Below are 23,104 nucleotides of genomic sequence, written 5' to 3'. Positions count from 1 at the left end.
AGTCTGCAAATGTGCAATTGTATGTGCATAGGGGTCCCTTCACATGATAAGGAATCCCAATTGCATAAATTTCAGGATTCCTAATTGCATGAGTAGGGCCCCTCAAGTGTACCTTTGTACGAGCAACAGTCTAAACTCCATGCCAACTTTCAAATGAATATAGATACATTACAGTAGACCCTGTTTTTGTGATCCTGCTTCTATCCCCTGCCCACCCCTTGACATGCAAATCAATGAACTCAACAAGGTAGAGTATTTTTTGTCATTTCATAGCACAAAAGTATTCTCACAGTCCCTTAGCTCCTATTATAGTGCATTAAGTCCAACTGAGCATAGCTCAGTGCTACTTGCAAAAGATCTAAATCTGTGGTATCAACCATTTAGAAAGCTTGGGCAACAAGTGATCACATATATCAGTCATCTGCAAAATCCCATCCACTAAAGGTAGGGAGGTAGCTATTTAAAGCTCATTGAGGTCATCATCAATGCCACCTTTCCCACTGAATTCTCTTGATTTTCCTCAATAATGCCAGAATGTGACTGAGAGAAAAAAAGGACACCAGATATTCAGGCTATCTTTCTTTTCCTCTTCTTTTATTTTAAAACTAGGGAATGCCTGCTCACTCTGGTCACCAACCCCACCTACCCACCAAACCCTTTGACAACCCACATCCCTCCATACCTGGCCAACGCATGCTACATTTACACCTGACTAAATGTCCTTTCCTTTACAAATCATCCACCCCTCCCCTATCCGGTCACACCTCATTACCTGCACAGCTTGCCCCCAAGCCTTCCCTCCCCTCCCCATTCACCACAACTGCTTTTATAAAAGGGTAGGAATTGTTCCCTTTCTGGTCTCTGGGAAGGTCATGGAAGGAGCCGTCCACCTTATAGAGGTATGGTTCTGGGTAGGGGAGGAATTCTTTGATTGTGAAGGGTATCATACACCCTTACTGTATTATCAGGTGCTGAATTAAGTATGAAACAGGGGTACCAACTTGAAGAAGATATTGTGGGGGCGCAGGTAAGCCCTGCCACACATACTTGATCACATGACACACACCATTTGAATGGGAATGCCTACCAGCTTTGTGGGGGCCTGACTGCCTCAAATCTTTTATTGTGGAGGCAGAAGCCCTCATAGACCCTAGGAGTTGGCTCCAATGGTATGAAAGGAGAAGTACAAGTGGACAAATAAGTTAGATTCTCTTATTGCATATCTTAAGGTTTTAGTAGAATGGGGTTGGCTCTCTCTTTTTCTCTCACTTCGGACTGTATTTTTTAAAAAAATATTTATTGAATTTTCACAAATTATAAAAACACACACAATACACAATATAAACATACATACACAAAAACAAACAAACATGTATAATTTCAAATCTTTTTTTCCTTGAACCTTATTTCACCAACTTCCCCATACCTCCCCTTTCTGCATTCCAATTTCCAAATTTATTTCAGCAAATCCTCCCCTTAATTTTATCCAATTGTTTCCTTTCCTTTCCTTTTCTTTTACTTACTCTTTTTCAGCTGTAATCCCTTAGTTTCTTAACCACAACATTTTAACACTCATTAATTTTACAATATTTCTTAAGATAAATTTTAAATTTCTTCCAATCTTCTTCCGCCGTCTCATTCCCCTGGTCTCGGATTCTGCCAGTCATTTCAGCCAGTCCCATATAGTCTATCACCTTCATCTGCCATTCTTCCAAAGTGGGTAGATCTTGTGTCTTCCAATACTTTGCGATAAGTGTTCTTGCTGCTGTTGTAACATACATAAAAAAGTTCTATCTTTCTTTGACACCAATTGGCCGACAATGCCCAAGAGAAAGGCCTCTGGTTTCTTAGGAAAAGTACATTTAAGTACCTTTTTCATTTCATTATATATCATTTCACAGAAAGCCTTAATCTTCGGGCACGTCCACCAAAGGTGAAAAAAAGTACCTTCAGTTTCTTTACATTTCCAACATTTGTTATCAGGCAAGTGGTAAATTTTTGCAAGCTTGACTGGGGTCATGTACCACCTGTAAATCATTTTCATAATATTCTCTCTTAAGGCATTACATGCCGTAAATTTTATGCCGGAGGTCCACAACTGCTCCCAGTCAGCAAACATAATGTCATCACTTCGGACTGTATTGTCTTCACTTACAAATGAGTAGCAGCCCTGTTTCCACTGGATGCACAGTGTGTAAGTCCCCCTCAGCACAATTGGTCTTATCTCTGAGTAAACATGGCTCTGATTGTAATGTTAATAGAGTTATCACAGGGATGGGGAGCCTGTGGTTCACCACGTATTGGACTTTGACACATATCAGCCTTGACCAATGGCCATGCTGCCTTGTGCTGAGGGCAGTTGAAATCACATCTGAAGGTCTGCCTGTTCCTCCTCTGCAAATGATCTCATAGCAATGTGCAGTAGCTGATTTGTGATTAGGTGTGCTGATGAATATTAACACTGAAAGACTACCGTATTTTTCGCCCCATAAGACGCACTTTTTCCCCTCCAAAAATGAAGGGGAAATCGGGGTGCGTCTTATGGGGCGAATGCCTGCAAGCCTCGCGCGCCCGGCAGGAGGTCCCACCGGGTGCGCGAGGCTTGGGGCGGCAGCGGACTGCTTGTGCGCACCTAGAAGCTTGGGGCGCGCTGAGCTCAGCACGCCCCAAGCTCCTGGTGTAGCGCAGCGATCCGCTAGCCCTGGGAGAGCCCTGCGGCTCTCCCAAGACTAGCGGACTGCTTGCGCGCACGCAGAAGCTTGGGGCGCACTGAGCTCAGCACGCCCCAAGCTCCTGGTGTAGCGCAGCGATCCGCTAGCCCTGGGAGAGCCTCGCGGCTCTCCCAAGGCTAGCGGACTGCTTGCGCGCACCTAGAAGCTTGGGGCGCGCTGAGCTCAGCACGCCCCAAGCTTCTAGGTGCGCGCAAGCAGTCCGCTGCCACCCCAAGCCTCACGCACCCGGTGGGACCTCCTGCCGGGTGCGCAAGGCTTGGGGCGGCAGCGGACTGCTTGCGCGCACCTAGAAGCTTGGGGCGCGCTGAGCTCAGCACGCCCCAAGCTCCTGGTGTAGTGCAGCGATCCGCTAGCCCTGGGAGAGCCCTGCGGCTCTCCCAGGGCTAGCGGACTGCTTGCCGGCACGCAGAAGCTTGGGGCGCGCTGACCTCAGCTCGCCCTAAGCTTCTGGATTAGCGCAGGGGTCCGCTAGCCCTGGGAGAGGCGCCAGGCTCTCCCACGCTAGCGGAGACCTTGCCAGCACGCAGAAGCTTGGGGCGCGCTGAGCTCCGCATGCCCCAAGCTCCTGGTGTAGCGCAGCGCACCTGGGGGGGAAATAATTTTTTTCCCTTTATTTCCCCCCCCCAAAAAAAAATCTAGGTGCGTCTTATGGGCCGGTGCGTCTTATGGGGCGAAAAATATGGTAGTTAGGGTGACCATATGCAAAATAAGACAGCAATAAAAAAGTAAATGGACCCCTGACCATTAGGTCCAGTCGTGACCGACTCTGGGGTTGCAGCTCTTATCTCGCTTTATTGGCCGAGGAAGCCGATGTTTGTCTGCAGACAGTTTTTCTGGGTCATGTGGCCAGCATGACTAAGTCACTTCTGGTGAACCAGAGCAGCACATGGAAACGCCGTTTACCTTCCCGCTGGAGTGGTACTTATTTATCTACTTGCACTTTGATGTGTTTTCGAACTGCTAGGTTGGCAGGAGAAGGGACCGAGCCACTAGGGCCCCATGGAGTTGGCACAAGTGCCAGGTTCTGATAAGGGAGCCTGTTGCAGGGGCACCTGGTCATGCCCCCTCAAAAAATGTGCCCGGAGTCACAGCCCCCCCCCACTATGCCACTGATTCATGGGGAGGTTCCACTCATCATTACCTGATGCTCCCTGCCACCCTTTTCCTGACCTGCCAGTGTCTCCTAGCAAGCAGGGAATGCCCTGCCCTGGCATGGCTGCCCATCTCCAAGATGACTGGCAGAAGTATGGAAGCTGAGCAGGGAGTGTTTGCCTGGCAGAGATCCAGCACTGATAGTCCATAAAGTACTTCATGGTTATGGAAGCATTTCACAACCTAAAGAGCTACTGGCAGCAGGGCATGCCTTCTCCTCCTCCCTGCTAGCTTCCTTTGGGGAACATATAATGCTGTATATGAGACTTCATTTTTCTCCTGTCATGTTCCCCACATGATTCTCCACCACCCATGAGCAACTACTTTATGGACAGCCCCTCTAGGTGAGGAAGGCTCCTCCCTGCCCTGAACGATCCACATTGCTCTCATGTAAGTCATGTGACTTGCATGGGGAGTGCAGCCCCAAAAGACGTTCATCCCAATTTGCCTCTGCAGGATGTTAGAGGGCCTGGCATAGGGCGGCGGTGGCGGACCTATGGCACACTCTGAGCGCCCTCTCTGTGGGCACTTGCGCTGTCACCCCAGCAGGGCCGTAGCTTCCATGCCAGTGGTGGAGGAGGAGGAGGAGAGGAGGGCTCGCACACACCGTCCAAAGCCTGCAGTACCAGGGCCTGGCGAGCAAGCGAGCGAGGGACTGAGCAGGCATTGGCTTTTGATGCGCCAGGGCCTCCCGACAGTCTGTTTTTCCTACTTGGGAGTAGACCACCTTGAGTTCAGCAGGGCTTAACTCCCAGGTCAGTAAGCATATAAAGATGGCAACCTAAGAAGGGGCTGCTGGGCTTTCCTGCAGAAGCCAACAGATAAATTCTTTCCGTCCAGGCTGTGATCAAATGACAGCTGAAGAAATGGCAAACAACAACAACAACAACAACAACAACAACAACAACAACAACAACAACAACATAATAATAATAATAATAATAATAATAACCCCGAGCACCTTGCTGGGATTATTTCCTTATTTGTATTTATTTGTATGTGCGAACACAGATAATCATTATTATATCATATTAAGAATTGGGAGAGGGTGGCTCTTAATACAGCCCTCCAGTGTACACTAGTGGCCAAAATTGTGGAACTCTCAAGACTCTTAATAAATTACACCTCACATGATTCTTTGGGGTAAATCAGGATTGTTTTAAATTTATACTACATACTTACTAGTCATTGAATATGATTTATGTTAGTCTGATACAACTCCATGCTTACAGCTATTTTAATTGTTTTGCAATTACAGCTAAGAATACTATGTGGTCATTTTTATTACATCTTTTTACAATTTCAAGGACTTTTTGCATGTTTTTGTGTAACTCCACCCCCTCTCATATATCCCCCTTTTTTGTAAGGGAAAACTGAACAGAAGGGGCGGGTTTCCATGATTTACACTGTACCTAGTTGTGATTCAATTAAGTATTTGCTGTTTGGGTCTGTGCTTTGAATGGCTAAGACTAAGTTATGCATAAACAACAACAAAATCCAGTACTCTCCTACTTGGTCCAGTGTGTTCTTTGAATGGGGAACAATTGAGCTAGCTGTCTGTATGACAAAATCCAATTTCAGCATGCTGTTTACCAGGAGCAGGAACTGTCCTTTGTGCTTCTTTTAGAGACCACTTTATGCATTCTGGTCATGCTCAATCTGTGGAAATTATATAGTACCGGCAATTGAAAGTATACTAACTTATCTTTATTGCTTCCAAATATTATGATGAATGAATGAATGATCATCTGTGAAAAAATAATTCTCTGTTCCAGGTCCTGGTCACCATCCTCTTAATGGCACCATTTACTTCCTTATTCCTTAGGGCGTAGATAATAGGGTTCAGCATGGGCGTGATGGTGGTGTACACTAAAGCCAAGTATTTTTCACTATCCTGAGCATTAAGCGATTTGGGCCTTAGATAAATCAAGCTGCCACTCCCATAGTACAGAGTCACCACCAAGACATGAGAAGAGCAGGTGGAAAAAGCTTTCTGACGCCCTTCCAAGGATGTCATCTTCAGGACATTGGAAATAATCAGAGAGTAGGACACAATGATAAGGGAAAAGGGGGTGAAAATAACTAGGATGGCAGCTGTAAAGAGCTGCATTTCATACAAAGAAGTGTCAATGCATGAAAGCTTCATGAGTGGTGGGATATCACAGAAAAAATAATTAATTTTGTTTGATCCACAGAATGGCAGAGTGAAAACCCAAGCTGTCTGAAGCAGAGACACCAAGTTGCCCATGAACCATGAGAGGACAGTCAGTGAAAGGCAAACTTTCTGGTTCATGATGATCATGTATCTCAGTGGTTTGCATATGGCCACGTAACGGTCATAGGCCATAACAGCCAGGAGGAAGCATTCTGATGCCCCTAAGAAAAGCAAGAAGAACATTTGTGTGGCACATCCAGTGTAGGAAATTCGTTTGTTCTCTGATAGGAAATTAACCAGCATTTGCGGTAGGGTCACTGAAGAGTAGCAAATGTCCAGGAAAGACAAGACCTTCAGAAAGAAATACATTGGTGTGTGAAGTGATGGATCTGCTATGACTATGATGAAAATGAGCATGTTCCCCAACATTATTATTATGTAAACCAATAGAAAGAAAATGAACAAAAACAGCTGCAGGTCAGGATGATTCATTAAACCCAAGAGGACAAATCCATTCTCTCTTGTAGCATTCATTGCTCTTGTTTGACTCTTCTGGAAGAAGAAAAGAATGCAAAATGTGTTAAAGAAAGCTTAAAATAACATAAGTAAAGGTACCCATGACCATTAGGTCCAGTCAAGGATGACTCTGGGGTTGTGGTGCTCATCTCGCTCCCAGGCCAAGGGAGCCGGCATTTGTCTGCAGACAGCTTCTGGGTCATGTGGCCAGCATGACTAAGCTGCTTCTGGTGAACCAGAGCAGCACACAGAAATGCCGTTTACCTTCCCACTGGAGAGGTACCTATTTATCTACTTGCACTTGACATGTTTTTGAATTGCTAGGTGGGCAGGAGCTTGAACAGAGCAACGGGAGCTCACCCCGTAGCGGGGACTCGAACTGCCGACCTTCCAATCGGCAAGCCCCAGGCTCTTTGGTTTAGACCACAGCGCCACCGCCACCTGCGTCCCTTAAAATAACATAGGAAGAAATAATTCCAATAAATGAAGCAGTAACAAAGTATTTGCATATTTACTGCTGACAGTAAAAGCAGCAAGAAAGCACTGTGAGATTGCATTTTATTTAGTTAGTATTGTATGTAGTCTTCAGACTGTCACAAAGCAAAAGTTTCACAATCTTAGTCAACATGATGCCTCCATGATGTTTCAGACAAAATTCCTATTAGCCCCAGCCAGCATTGGCATGGTTAGAGATTATAAGATTTGCTGTCCAACAGCATGTGGAAATGACAAGGTTTGGGAAGGCTGCTCTGGAGAACACAGGACACAAGCCATTTGGAGATGGCTTCTGTGAAAGAGTTGACAGAAAACCACTCAAGCTTTGGCAGCCACATGTTAACAAGTCATTTCTCTGAATAGCCACATCCAAAGATTTCATGGAACAATTGTCAAGATTAGCACATTAACGTTGCAACATCAGGGCTGTTTTAAATAGCTCTACTCTACGTAGCCTCAGTGATCACAGTGCAATTTGTTCACATGGAGTGAGTTATTGCATAGTGGGGCATTCTTTTCATATTAGCACAAAACTGCTGGAAGAAATAACATTTCTGCTGTTGTGATAAATATAACTTCAAGAGATCTAAATTAAGTGAACAAAAAACAAAACAAAAATCCAACAACAACCAGACAATACAGCACTGAATTTTGGTGGAAAAGATGAATTGCAGAATGTAATCACTCTTATTTTTAATGTTGCATAATCTGGCTTTTTTTAGTGCCATTTTATTTCAATGGAAAATATGTGTTCCCTTTGAAAACTGTTCCAAATAAATAAATTTGAGGAAGTAGTCATTTAAAATAAAAATATTATTTAAAAGTATGAACATGGTCCACCCAAAATTAAAGGCTTTTCAGTCACACTTATTTCAACAAGGGAGGTTTAAAGACCATGGTGATTCTGTCTTTGAAGTTACTGCCATACGGTGGTGCTTAATACATGATTGTTTCCTTATACGTTTTATCACTGAGAAACCAACATGATAGCAATAGTTTAATAAATCTCACTCTTACATAGAAAGCTTATTGTGTATGCATTCATGCAGTATTAATTATCATATAAACATTTTAATCTTATACACACATACTTGAGTAGGTCCCTTTGAACGTGGTGGGATTTACTTCTGAGTAGACAGTAAATAGAACTGCATTGTAGATCAGGTTGAAGTCAAAATACAGTGGATCTTTCAATAGAGTAAAACAGTCTTGGTTCTTTCTCTTGCTAATTTTTTTGTAGTAAAGAGTCTCACTTACCAGCATAATGAACACAAATAAACACCAGTGCAGGAAATGCCAGCTGATATTTCTTAATGAAGCAAAATGAAATCTTGAAAGAGATGGAAACGTGGATGGGTCAGGTATTTCTACCACACCCAACTGTTCAAATGAAGAAGAAAATAATAATATAAAATATTTTTTTCTAAAACAGGGAAATTTCCTTTCATTTCCCAATACATTCCTGATTAAAAAATACTGAAGAGTGAACAATATTCCTTCTCTCTCTTACTCTCATTACTTTCCGCTCATAGATATCACCCCTCTATAGGATGTGCAAACTGATTTCAGAGGCATATCTCAGACTTCTGTGTGCCCCTAAGGAACAGGATTGTGAAGGAACCTTGGGGGTTTCTAATAAAGTTTACATCCTGTTCTCTATTACACAAACTTTTGTTCCATTTTCCAGCAATAAAAATTAATTGAATAAGTTATAAAAGTTGTTCAATGACTTCCTCCCACTTTGAAATACCATTTTCAATTCCATTTGTCTTATTTACATTATAAGATCATTTCCTTCTCATTTGTTTCACAACGGTCACCTGCTGTAAGAAACTATGGTCAGTAGCCCATTTTGGCTCACCAATCAGTATCATTCTGGGGAGGTGGAGACTGAATTATGTGACTTCAATTGCAGGCCTACAATGAGTCTGCAAATGTGTAACTGTATGTGCATACTTTTACACCTGACTAAATCTACTTTCCTTTACAAATCATCCACCCCTCCCCTATCCCCTCACAGCTCATCACCCGCACAGCTTGCTCCAAGCCTCCCCTCCCCTCATTATTCACCCCAACCCCTTTTATAAAAGAGTAGGAGTTGCGCCCTTCTGGGGCTCTGGGAAGGTCATGGAAGGAGCCCTCCACCTTATAGAGGTATGGTTCTGGGCGGTTCCTGACTTTGCATGATTTTGTTGTTGCATCTGTACCCCCAGAATGGAATGCTTGCATAAGTGACAGGCCAAATGCACTTTAGGCCCAAATAAACTGTGTATAGATGGTTCTAGCATCCACAGTGAAAAGGATCGAGGAACATAGAAAGAGCATTGATTTGTGCTGGCAGCAACTTGGAAATGATGCTTCTCCTGCATCTCCTTTCATTGCTTTCAGGTTTAATAACAGAACTGCTGGGAGTCTGAACCATTCAAGAATTGCTCCAAGGATATAACCAAATGTGCACATGTTGTTGTTTAGTCGTTTAGTCGTGTTCGACTCTTCATGACCCCATGGACCAGAGCACGCCAGGAACTTCTGTCTTCCACTGCCTCCGGCAGTTTGGTCAAACTCATGCTGCTAGCTTTGAGAACATTATCCAACCATCTCGTCCTCTGTCATCCCCTTCTCCTTGTGCCCTCCATCTTTCCCAACATCAGGGTCTTTCCCAGGAATCTTCTCTTCTCATGAGGTGGCCAAAGTATTGGAGCCTCAGCTTTATGATCTGTCCTTCCAGTGAGCACTCAGGGCTGACTTCCTTAAGAATGGATCAATTTGATCTTCTTGCAGTCCATGGGACTCTCAAGAGTCACCTCCAGCACCAGAATTCAAAAGCATCAATTCTTCGGCGATCAGCCTTCTTTATGGTCCAGCTCTCACTTCCATACATCACTACTGGGAAAACGATAGCTTTTACTATACGGACCTTTGTTGGCAAGGTGATGTCTCTACTTTTTAAGATGCTGTCTAGGTTTGTCATTGCTTTTCTGCCAAGAAGCAAACGTCTTTTAATTTTGTGGCTGCTGTCACCATCTGCAGTGATCATGGAGCCCAAGAAAGCAAAATATCTCACTGCCTCCATTTCTTCCCCTTCTATTTGCCAGGAGGTGATGGGACCAGTGGCCATGATCTTCGTTTTTTTGATGTTGACCTTCAGACCATATTTTGCGCTCTCCTCTTTCACCCTCATTATAAAAGTTTCTTTAATTCCTCCTCACTTTCTGCCATCAAGGTTGTGTCATCTGCATATCTGAGGTTGTTGATATTTCTTCCGGCAATCTTAATTCCGGCTTGGGATTCATCCAGCCCAGCCTTTCGCATGATGAATTCTGCATATAAGTTAAATAAGCAGGGAGACAATATATAGCCATGTCGTACTCCTTTCCCAATTTTGAACCAATCAGTTGTTCTATATCCAGTTCTAACTGTAGCATCTTGTCCCACATAGAGATTTCTCAGGAGACAGATGAGGTGATCAGGCACTCCCATTTCTTTAAGAACTTGCCATAGTTTGCTGTGGTCGACACAGTCAAAGGCTTTTGCATAGTCAATGAAGCAGAAGTAGATGTCTTTCTAGAACTCTCTAGCTTTCTCCATAATCCAGCGCATGTTTGCAATTTGGTCTCTGGTTCCTCTGCCTCTTCTAAATCCTGCTTGCACTTCTGGGAGTTCTCGGTCCACATACTGCTTGAGCCTTCCTTGTAGAATTTTAAGCATAACCTTGCTAGCTTGTGAAATGAGTGCAATTGTGCGGTAGTTGGAGCATTCTTTGGCACTGCCCTTCTTTGGGATTGGGATGTAGACTGATCTTCTCCAATCATCTGGCCACTGCTGAGTTTTCCAAACTTGCTGGCATATTGAGTGTAGCACCTTAACAGCATCATCTTTTAAAATTTTAAATAGTTCAGCTGGAATACCATCACTTCCACTGGCCTTGTTATTTGCACTCTTTTTCTCCTGCTTTTCCATTAGTGATCCATAAGAACTACATAAATCTTTGCTAATTGGTTACAGATTAATAACTAGCAGTAAAGCTCAGTGATTCATTCTCCCCCAACCCCTTGGTTATACTACTACTGCAATGTACATGGGCCTGTCCTGGAATGTAGTTTTATAACTTCAAATAGCACAATAAATTTGACTGAGATGGGAAATGTATCATAACCAGTTTTTAACAATCACCGCTGAATGTCAGTTCATTTCCAAGGTGCTGGTGTTAACCAGTAAGTAGGGCTGTGGAGTGGGGATGAGTAAGTTTGCATTTAAAGGGAACCTATGTAATTTGCACTTCCCACCACAATATGTGAAATGGCTTGCAGCCAGCCTTTGACATTGCTCCTTCTCTAATTTTGCAATTCTTTAGTGAAGCAATGATCACAAAAACACTAGGGTGAAGTGTGCATAAAAATGCATTGAGTTAGTCAAAATAACATTGAATTGCATTTTATTTGGGGAAATTGCTTTTCAAAATATTTCAGGAGAAATAATCACAAAAACGCTGGTGAATTTTCACGAGGGATTTTTAAATATAAAATAAAATTGCAAGCTGATGTGGAAATCTAGAAAACTGAAAAGTGGAAAAAATGAGAAACAAGAGAAACTGAAATTTATGTATTCACCCACTCCTGCCTTTAGCACCCTGTGCTCACACTTTTCTCCATATCCCAACATGAATTTGGGCAAGACTGGCTGGGATCTTTCTGCTCTGTGGCTCTGCATTAGTTATGGAACTGGAGTTCAGCAATGTCTGTAGAACACTACGTTGAGTGAATAAAGTATTTTTCAGCCACTATGCATGTACAAATAATCACTGTGGAGTATTTGGCCGGAGGAGGGACCTACTACATTGTACATAACTTTCCTTGTATGACTATTTCATGGGGTGTCAGATGTGGAGGAACTGGTGTGCACCTGAAATGCTCTATACATGTGAAATGGAAGTGAAGGTGATAAATAGACAGATAGATGATAGATGCTAGATGCTAGACAATAGATAGATAGATAGATAGATAGATAGATAGATAGATAGATAGATGATAGAAACTTATGATGTCTTAGGAACTAAAAAGGTAAAGGTAAAGAGACCCCTGACCATTAGGTCCAGTCACAGACAACTCTGGGGTTGCGGCGCTCATCTCGCTTTATTGGCTGAGGGAGCCGGCGTACAGCATGCGGCCAGCATGACTAAGCCGCTTCTGGCGAACCAGAGCAGTGCACAGAAACACCGTTTACCTTCCTGCTGGAGCAGTACCTATTTATCTACTTGCACTTCATGCTTTCAAACTGCTAGGTTGGCAGGAGCAGCGACTGAGCAACGGGAGCTCACCCTGTCGTGGGGATTCAAACTGCTAACCTTCTGATCAGCAAGCCCTAGGCTCTGTGGTTTAACCCACAGCACCACCCGCGTCCCTTAGGAACTACTACAGTGCAAATATAACTACACTACAGCAGACTATGGCAGACCAACACGGCTACCTATCTACTACTACACTACAGCAGCAATGGATACAATTCTGAAGAAACCAAATATTAATTGACACACACTGTTTTATCTTAGAAATCTAGCCTGAATTATTTTTGCTTGAATTTTCCTTAAGGCTTCTTTCACCTCTTTATTTCGCAGACTATAGATCAGGGGATTGACCATTGGAGTCAAGACAGTGTAAAAGGCAGAGAAAACTTTGTTCAAATCTCCCAGCAACTGAGTGTCAGGCAGCATGTATACAATCATCAGGGTGCCATAGAAAATGGTGACCACAATGAGATGGGATGAGCAGGTAGAGAAAGCCTTTTTCCTTCCTGCGGAAGAAGGGATTTTCAAGACAGTGGCTATGATGCAAGCATAAGATGTCACTGTCAGAAAAAAGGGAGGCAGTGTGAAAATGCAAGCAATCATGAAAGCAACAATTATGATTTTGTGAGTATCACTGCAAGCCAATTTTAGCAAGGGGTTGAAGTCACAAAAGAAATGATCTATTTCGTTTGCCCCACAGAATGTCAACTGCAACAAAGGAAATAATATAGTATTTCCTAGAAAGCCACTTATCCAGGACCCAATCATTAAACAGAGGCAATCCCTGTTGCTCATAAGGGTTGTGTAGTGCAAAGGTTTGCATATGGCCAAATATCGATCATATGACATGGCAGATAAGAGGAAACATTCTGTTGCAGCTAGTGAACCAAAAAAGTACATCTGTAAAAAACAGCCACTGAAAGAAATTGATCTGTTTCCAGTCACAAAACTGGCCAGCATTCTGGGCAAGATTGTTGAGCTGTAGCAAGTCTCCAAGCATGACAGATTTCCTAGGAAGTAGTACATTGGTGTGTGCAGATGCTGATCAGCCATGACAAGTGTGACAATGAGGATGTTTCCAACCATGGTGATAATGTAGATTATCAGGACCATCAGAAAGAGCAAGACCTGGACATCTGGGATATCTCCAAACCCCAGAAGGATAAATTCTGAAACCACTGTTTGGTTTTCCAATACCTTCTTTTCCATAGAATGAATCTAGAAATAAGTAAAATTGTTATTAAATAAACTTTTTCTATGTACAAATGGGGTTTCCCCCCAGCTAGTTTAGGTTAAAAGACTTATTCACAAAACACGAGTGAAACATAAAATTTAAAATATATTTCTCTCAAATCTCAAAACACACACTTCACAATGATTCCCCCATCCCTGAAAATAGACATATTTAAATGTGGGACTTTCATGCAGTGTGAAATCCACTGGATAACTAATTTCTGATCCACATATGAGTCATCCACCCGGTCAGTTCATAATGGAATTCTCAATGATCAATTTAATCCACACATTCTAAAAGCTAAATTTAAGAGAATATTAGCATACCATACAACAAAAAGGATGCAAAAATACTTATGTAGACAAGCAAAGTATTATTAGACAAACCTCCTTCATTAAAGGGGCCAGCAACCTTTCAAGTTATTTCTCAAGTTGCACAGAGATAACATTCCTACTTCTGAAATATCTTAATTTAAATTACTTTTTAATTGGAGGAATAAGGCGGGAAGATTATTTACATATCTTTATCACCTAATAGAAAACTAATATGTTTACCATGTAGTTAAGTGAAGTTGCTTTCTCCTTACCTAAATAGTGGATATTGATTGGAGAAGAAACAGAGAAATCACACCTCATGGATGTGAAACTCTCAATTACGGTGTGGTTGACACTCCAACTCCTAACAGAACAAAGAGATATGTTGCAATTGTCTAAATTACCAGTGATGAATATTTAGCGCATCCTTGCTGTATACTGCAGCGAGAAAAAAGCATGAATTTGCAAAACATTTCCCATATGCACACACATACAGGAGTGGATTTAATCGTTTATGAAGACATCGAGTTCCTTGTTCTCATTTGTGCCTATGCACCATTAAAAAACAAAAACAAAATGAAACAAGCCCCCCAAATCTTTTACATACCTGAATGAGGTACGTGAAATCATCACAACAATACTCCCATGCTTCTACACTGAAGTGATTTATAGATATGTATGTTTCCACCCAGAGGGACCACCTCCCCAAGGAGAGCCAGGTTTTGTTTACTTGGCAGTTTTACAACAGTTCCCAACCAAGGAGCAAGTAATGAAGGAGAGCCATTTTAAATATTACAATACCCAAAGCTAGGATAGCCAACCCAGTGGCTCACATAACAAATCTAGTCCCCACGTCAATCTTACCTAGCCTTTTGGGGCCGTACTAATTACCTGAGTTGGCTAAAATGCCAGAGTTTCAGTCATGAGGACAAAGGAAGGTACTTTTGTTTAAACAATATAAATATTCTACATATTAGTGTTACATCTCTCAGTCTTCTATTGTATGGTTGAAGCAAGGCCTTTGACATAATAATAGCAATAATATTAATTTTATTATTTATACCCACCCATCTGGCTGCAATTCCCCAGCCACTCTGGGCACATAAAAAATTGTAAAACATTAGACATAAAAAAATTTCCGATACAGGGTTGCCTTCAGTTGTCTTCTAAAAGTCAGATAGTTGCTTATTTCCTTGATATCTCCTGGGAGGGCATTCCACAGAGCGGGCACCACGGCCGAGAAGTCCCTCTGCCTGGTTCCCTGTAACCTCACATCTTGCAGTGAGGGAACCGCCAGAAGGTCCTCAGAGCTGGACCTCAGTGTCCGGGCTGAACAATGGGGCTGGAGAGGCTCCTTCAGGTATACTGGGCCGAGGCCGTTTAGGGCTTCAAAGGTGAGAGCCAACACTTTTAATTGTGCTTGGAAATGTACTGGGAGCCAATGTAGGTATTTCAGGACCGGTATTATATGGTCTCGGTGCCCCTTTGCTCTCTCTGCAGAGCTCCCTGCCATTGAACCATCGAACTGGGGGGGGGGGCATTGGCTGCTCAGAGGAATCAAGAGGGGTAGGAAGCTGCCAGCGACCCCATTTCGCTGCTAAGTTAGGAACTGAAAGTTTGAATGGCCTTTTGGCTGCGCTTCCTGTTGGCTTGGGGGGGGGGGAGAGGGCTCTCCTGGGTGTAGGGGAGTCAAAAAGGGGCAGCCCCTGGCCAAGAAGGTGCTCTACCTGCTGGCTGTGCTGGAGGGACCTTCATGGCACACAAAAACCTTTTATTAAGAAATAATAAATTAAATATTGGTTTTTCTGTAAAGGAATTCATTACAAGGTGAAGTGCGTGAGGCATTGAATGGGTGGAGGGGGATGGAGGAGAGGCAGAAAGAAGAGCTAATTTGTCGATGGCTAGGGGGTGCAATCTGGACGGTTCTTCCAGGGGCACAAGATCACCTAGCTATAGCTCTGTATATGGGTAATATATCAATTATAAAGGAAATGGATGTTCCCAAATATAAAGTCTGCTCATCTTCCATAGCATAATACTTGATGTGTCAAGGATCACATTTATTATAAAGAGGAAAGAAAGGATATGATACTCTTGAATATAATTTTCATACTGGATGACCACTGTATTGGCACGTGGTTCAGATACCAAATGAAGTACCTAGGGCACTTGTATCATATTTTGTCAGGGTAATGACTCTGCTGTGACTGGTCTTTATTTTTGGATGGCACCTTTCGAAGCCCAGCTCCTCAGGAAGCTGACTTGATTTCGAAGCCCACATTAACAAATTTCAGAAATTATGGAGAGAATCTGACACCCAGGAATTTTAGGAGATCATTGCCACTTGCAAAAACATCAGATTATAAAATACCCTTCACATAGGTGTGTGGGTGTAGATATAGATGCCACCTTTAAAGAAATCACTGCAGAAAGATGATTTTTGAAGGCAAAAAGGAATATTCAGAGCAGTGGAAAGGAAAATACATGCCACCCAAGGCCAACTCACACAAATAAAGTAACCCCAATCCCACTCAAATAGCCTTACAGTGGTACCTCAGGTTACATACGCTTCAGGTTACAGACTCCGCTAACCCAGAAATATTACTTCAGGTTAAGAACTTTGCTTCAGGCTGAGAAGAGAAATAATGCAGTGGCGGTGCAGCGACAGCAGGGGGCCCCATTAGCTAAAGTGGTGTAAAGGGAAGTCCTCTTTCTGCATATACCGTATTTTTCGCTCTATAAGACGCACCAGACCACAAGACGCACCTAGTTTTTGGAGGAGGAAAACAAGAAAAAAAATATTCTGAATCTCAGAAGCCAGAACAGCAAGAGGGATAGCTACACAGTGAAAGCAGCAATCTGTCTTGCTGTTCTGGCTTCTGGGATAGCTGCGCAGCCTGCATTCGCTCCATAAGACGCACACACATTTCCCCTTACTTTTTAGGAGGGAAAAAGTGAGTCTTATAGAGCAAAAAGTATGGTAACTGTTAGTTCTCCTTCTGCACAAAACTGCTGCATTATGGGGAAGCCTTGCTCCTCTTTTCTTGCATTCTGGAAAGTCTTGCTTACAATCTGCTTCTGCACAAACTGTACAAAACTGTTCCAAACACCAGGACATTCTTTTCCTTGTTCAGTCATCCTAAGCTCATGGAAAACAACATGACCTGCTCTCCATGCCTAGCTGACCACATCTACAGAACTTGATTGTTATATTGTTTCGTGCCATATTAATCTCTAGTTACAATTTAATTAGGAGGCTTCATGCCTGTCTAGTTCTAGCTCCGATTCTCAGCCTTTAATGTATCAGTGATAAATGATCATATGTAAATCCCACCTCTCACATGTAATTCCCGCCTTAGTACTTATGTTAACCAATCAGCAACAAGTTTCTTTGTGTTCAACCAGTCAGCCACAGGCCCACCTGTGGCAATGTTTGTAATATTCAATAAAAGAGGCTTTTCAGGGTCCGCCCAGACAGACGCCTCATGTTACACCTGCCTCTCGTCTCCTGTGATTTTTCATTCCTACAGTGGTGCTTCAGGTTAATAACAGTTTCAGGTTAAGAACAGAGCTCCAGAATGAATTAAGTTCTTAACCCAAGGTACCACGGTACTTTTTAAGTGACCAAATCAACAGCATGTTGTATTCATGCTGTTCTTATAACTCCATAAGTAAAAGAGCTAGGGCTTTATTTCCCATAATAAAATCTGAATATCCATTAAAGAACATTTCTAAGAATGGAAGTCCCCAAAGTGCCCCACATCTGTGACTAGGAATGCATGATCCCCATGTGAGTTTGGTCTAGATCTCAAGCTAATGTTCCCTCTCTGACAATTAGTCCCTATATGTCAATATGTTTACCTTTGATTTCTAATAATATATAACAACCAGCTAGAGACCACTTCTTTCTGATAGAGCCTGAGAGGAGAAACATGCCATGGGATGCTAAAATAAATAAAGCAGTGATGGAGAAAGAAACTTCCAATCAAGTCTGTGAAGATGAGGATAGAAGAAAACAGAATATCCAACTTGCTCCTAAGACCAGCATCTCAGAAATTGCACTCAATACAAACTTCAGCTCCTCACAATTCATGATAAAGGTATTTGCATTCAGTGCTAATTATTTGCAGGAAGTAAAGCTTTGTAATAAAAGTGTGGTTATCAATTCCTCATTTTATTCAGTAGTAAGAAGTATTTGGTCACACTGAATGCTTTTCGTTTTCTTTGGTTGAGAGAGCACTGAAGACTAGATTATATTGCTCTCCCTTCCATTTCTTCAATTAGTGGTACTTAACTATTTTATAATGGCTATCACTTTCATATCACTTTCCAATTATCTTTCAGAATATAGCATTTGATGTCAACCACAATGCAGAGAAACCTGAGTGAAATCACAGAGTTCATCCTTCTGGGGTTTGGGAATCTCCATCATCTGCACATCTTTCTATTCCTTGTTTTTCTAGGGATCTACATTTTGACAATTGCTTTCAATATCCTCATGGTCTTTCTCATAGTGACTGATCATCATCTGCACACACCTATGTACTTCTTCCTGGGGAATCTGTCTTTTTTGGAAGCAGTCTACAGCTCAGCCTCTCTGCCCAAGATGCTGGCCAGTCTCCTGACAGGAGACAAAACAATCTCTGTTAAAGGATGTTACATACAAATTTTTGTTGTTGCTCTCCTGATTGGTACAGAAAGCTATTTGCTCTCTGTGATGTCTTATGATCGTTTCTTAGCCATATGCAAACCCCTATATTATTCAACTCTTATGAATGGTAAACTCTGTATCCAGCTGGCCAGTTGCTCTTGGATCAACAGCCTTGTGTTGGTCACCATATGCTTGGTCTTGATATCGCAACTACATTATTGTGGTACCAATGAAATTGATCATTTCTTCTGTGAATCTCTTGCATTGGTTAAAATCTCATGCAGTGACACCAGCCTTGTGAAATATTTCATCCTAATCCTCGCTTTTGTGTTCAGTTTTCCTCCTTTTCTTTTGACCCTTATCTCCTACATATTTATCGTTGCAGCCATTTTAAAAATCCCATCCACCACTGGGAAGCAGAAGGCCTTTTCCACCTGTTCTTCTCACATCATTGTTGTTTCTGTCTTCTATGGGTCAATATTCATTGCATATTTCAAACCAGAAAATGAAACCATTAGAGACCTTAACAAAATCTTTCCACTACTTTACATGGTCCTCCCTCCTTTAATTAACCCCCTCATATATAGCCTGAGAAATAAAGATGTCAAAGAGGCTCTGAGAAAGGTTGCTGGAAAATTTTGGAAGGGAAATTTGTGTCTCTTGGTTCCAAATACTGATGGCTCCTTTCTTCTAAGAAATAAAGCTGTATGGGTGTGGAGGATAAATGTTTGATTGTTCAGGCTCTGAGTTTTAATCATGTCTATGCAGAAGTCCGTTGTATTTAATTCAATGGGGTTACTCCCAAATAAACAGAGTTTAGATTACTGCCTTCACTATATAAACCCTGACCCATATCATTATAATGTCAGAGCAAAAAATTATAGAAATTAGTTGGGTCGGGAAGGCATGGAAGTTGAAAACATTATAATACGTTTTTGCTTGAAAGTTAAGTTTCAAGCATCTGTTTCAGTGTAACTTTTTCCTATGGCTATATATATTTAAAAAATTGGCACAGAGGGTTAATCAGGGAAGTGGGACTTTGCTTGTTCTTCTTAGTGTCTCTTCAGATGTTGATACTAGTGATGAAGGTATCCTTATGGAATGCCTCCAAGTAATTGTAATTGGAGGTATAGTGTTGCAGTGGTTTCAGTGCTACTTCTGAAGAGTAGCATTGACAGATTGTTTTTCCAGAGGTTCTCTACAATGCAACTGAATATTTACTCTATCAGCATATAGCACGTCTGATCAGAACCTGCACTGCTTCCCAATTTGCTACCAGGCCTACTTCAAGGTGTAGTTACATAAAGCTTGGGATAAATTGAACTATGACATCACCTTACTCCATCTATGCCCACTTAACTGCATCAGTTTGTGGAACTGGGATTGCTAAAGATCCTTCATAAGACTCATGCATACTTTTGAACTCTCTGCTTATTTACTTAAGGCAGGTGCCTTCACTGTACTCTTTTTTTGGCACCTGCCAAAAACATTTTCCTTTAGGTTAATGTATCCAGGCATGTGGAATATTGACATGTATTTTAATTTGGATTTTAGCATACTGCCACTCTTATTTTTTAAAAAAAGCTTTAAATAGTTATGTGTTTTTACTGATAATTTTTGTTTTCATTCTTGCTGAAAACCACTTTGAGATTTTTATCCAATCCAGCAATGTCAGGGAATTGGAGGCAGAGGAGGGGGAGAGAATGGGAACTTACCGAGAGAAACCTCCATTAATTAGTAGCTGTTATTCCTTGGTCGAGGAAGTTGATGAAAGGCTGTCAGGAGGCAATGAATCTGAGAGGGGGGAGGCACTTCCAGGGCCAAGCCACTTTAGTCAGAGAGGAAGGAAGGGGGTTGGGCTTAGGAAATGGTTATGCAGGGGAAAATCGAAAGTTCCCTCAGTCGAGGCAACTTGACTCACCATGATGGAGACGTACTCTTAGAGCTCTTGTAAAAAGAGAGAAGAAACCAATAAATCTCTGTAAAAATGGCTGGATTCTCGGACTCTTATCTCTGCTAGCACTCGCAACTCATTCCTGACAAGCAATAAATACATCTTTTGAAATAAATGAATAAAGTGAAATAAATCCTATGGATGTCTAGGGATGAACAGATCTGTCAATTTCACTTCTCTCAGATCCTTATCACTTCCCATGGTTCAGTTGCAGATATCTGCCAGTTTTGGTTTCTCTTATTTTCTCATTTCCCCAGAATCTGAAATTCATTTCTCCATACCTACAGCAATTTTTTGTGGGGAGGAGGGGCAAATTAATCCTAAAGGAAGCATTTTGATGCAAATTTCTCCAGAGACACACATTTCTGTATGTGAATATACATGTTTTTTCAAGCATTTTCCCCTAATATAATGCATTCTGTATGTTATTTTCCCCAATATGCAACTTATCTCAGTGTATGCAGTTCTGTACAAATTACTTGGCTGGAGAACTGCATTGCAAAATTCAGAGAAGAGTGAATTCAAAAGGATGACTCTGTGTTGGGTCACATACTTTTCTAGGTTTCAGTTACAAGTTGGTCTGGATCAATGATCACAGTTCAGTGCACTAGGCATGTCAAGTACATGGAGAACTAAAGAAGATGTTGAAAATATCAGTAACAAATAAACCGGAGACATATCTCCTGGGATTGATAGATGAAGAGATAACACTTTGGGGGGGGGGTCCTATATGCAAGTACAGCTGCTAGAATAGTGATTGCTGCTAGGTGGAAATCACACACCATACCCACAAAGGAGGATTGGATTTGTAAACTAAATGAATATTTAATTTTGTCAAGATTAACTGCTGTAATAAGAAATCAGTCGAATCAAAAATTAAAAAAGGAGTGGAAATGTTTTGATGAATATATGGCAAAATATTGCTCAAAAAGATATGCTAATATGCCTGGATTAAAATGTGAAGTAGTGGATGGAAGAAAAATTAGTAAGGAAAGATAATAAGAATATATAGATGACTTGAGAAGACTGTGGAATGCAAAGATTATTGTAAATTGTATAATGTGGAGGAAATGAAGTGGGGGCGGAGGGAAGTGGGACAAGGGAGAAAAGAATAATATGATGGATTGAGGAAATATAAATTTGGTACATTTGTATTGTACTGTAATATGTGAAAACCAATAAATAAATATAAATAAATAAATAAATAAATAAATCCCTTTTCCTTTTAAAGAAATCAGTGCAGAAATATGGTTTTTGAAGGCAAAAGGGAGGATGCAGAGCAGTGGAGAAAAGGTACGCGGAATGAAAAATACATGCCACCCAAGGCCAACTCACACGAATAAAGTAATACCAGTAGCAATTTAGAGACCAACTAAGTATATTCTGCATATTTCATGTGCATGCACACAAAAGCTTATACCCAGAACATGCTTAATTAGTCTCTAAGGTGCTACTGTACAATCTTTTTATATATTTCGACTGCATCACAGCAAATTGGCTACCTACCTGAAAGTTATACCAATTACACTCAAATCGTCTTATATTTTAAGTCACCAAATCAACAGCATATTGTATGTGGGCAGAGCTAGGGCTTTGTTTCCGTTAATAAAATCTGAATATTAATTAAAGAACATTTCAAAGAATGGTTGTCCCTAAAGTGCCCCACACCTGTGACTAGGGATGCATGATCCCCATGTGAGTTTGGTCTAGATTTCAAGCTAATCTTCTCTCTCTGACAATTAGTCACTATCTCTTAATATGTTTACCATTAATTTCTAATAATATATAATATAATAATATATAATAACCTGCTAGAGGCTTCCTCTTTCTGATATGCCTGAGAGGAAAAACATGCCATGGGATGCTAAAATAAATAAAGCATCGATGGAGAAAGAAACTTCCAATCAAGTCTGTGAAGATGAGGATAGAAGAAAACAGACTATGCAACTTGCTCCTAAGACCAGCATCTCAGAAATTGCACTCAATACAAACTTCAGCTCCTCATCCATTCATAATAAAGGTATTTACATTCAATGCTAATTATCTGCAGGAACTAAAGCTTTGTAATAAATGTGTGATTGTCAATTCCTCACTTTGTTCTGAAGTAAGAAATAGGTCACTGCACTGAATGCTTTCTGCTTCTTTGGTTGAGAGACCACTGAAGACTGCTGGGGTTGGCTCTTAGGTCCCATTGAAATCCACAGGTTAATTTAGTTATGGGAACCAAATGCAATTCACTCTTGGCACATTTCTCCCTTAAGTCCTGAGTTTGAGTGTCTTCAAAACAGATGACACCTTTGGTAAAGGCTGTTCTCCAACTGGAGAACTCTCAGGACAGTGTTTCACAGTTGTCAGTGTTAATACTACATTTTTTTTTTAGATTTGCCCTGAGAGAGCCTTTCAACCACTTTTGTTGACCACCAGTATTACACTTACCATTTTTAAGTTCAGAGTAGAGTAGTTGCTTTGGAAGACAATAATCAGGCATCCACACAACATGACCAGTCCAACAAAGTTTATGTTGAAGAATCATTACTTCAACACTGGTGACCTTTGCTTCTTCCAGTACATTGGCCAAAAAAATCAAATATCCTTTATTAGGAATAGCAAACCACAC

At 41.6% G+C, this 23,104-nt stretch overlaps 3 protein-coding genes across 3 annotated transcripts; 1 reads left to right on the top strand and 2 right to left on the bottom strand.

Annotated features, from left to right (window-relative positions):
* Positions 1-5,628: 5,628 nt before the first annotated feature.
* On the bottom strand, positions 5,629-6,468 carry LOC310691691 (olfactory receptor 10A7-like; the record flags this gene model as incomplete). The annotated part of the gene is made up of 1 exon (XM_083471556.1): positions 5,629-6,468. The coding sequence occupies one exon, from the start codon at positions 6,466-6,468 to the stop codon at positions 5,629-5,631; it is 840 nt and encodes a 279-aa protein (XP_083327682.1).
* Positions 6,469-12,589: 6,121 nt separating this feature from the next.
* On the bottom strand, positions 12,590-22,945 carry LOC310691690 (olfactory receptor 6C75-like; the record flags this gene model as incomplete). Its single annotated transcript, XM_083471555.1, has 3 exons — positions 22,924-22,945; positions 14,155-14,246; positions 12,590-13,552 (listed from the first exon to the last, which is right to left on the bottom strand). Exon 3 carries the CDS (start codon positions 13,541-13,543, stop codon positions 12,590-12,592), a length of 954 nt encoding a protein of 317 aa, XP_083327681.1. The 5' UTR covers positions 13,544-13,552; positions 14,155-14,246; positions 22,924-22,945.
* On the top strand, positions 18,252-19,265 carry LOC310691689 (olfactory receptor 2AP1-like; the record flags this gene model as incomplete). Its single annotated transcript, XM_083471554.1, has 1 exon — positions 18,252-19,265. One exon carries the CDS (start codon positions 18,252-18,254, stop codon positions 19,263-19,265), a length of 1,014 nt encoding a protein of 337 aa, XP_083327680.1.
* Positions 22,946-23,104: the final 159 nt, after the last annotated feature.

This window comes from Podarcis liolepis, assembly GCF_965112155.1.
Source record: "Podarcis liolepis genome assembly, chromosome: 13".
In the NCBI taxonomy this organism is placed as follows: Eukaryota; Metazoa; Chordata; class Lepidosauria; order Squamata; family Lacertidae; genus Podarcis; species Podarcis liolepis.
Note: the sequence above shows the minus strand (reverse complement) of the source record. Positions and strands in the feature narration are given on the sequence as shown.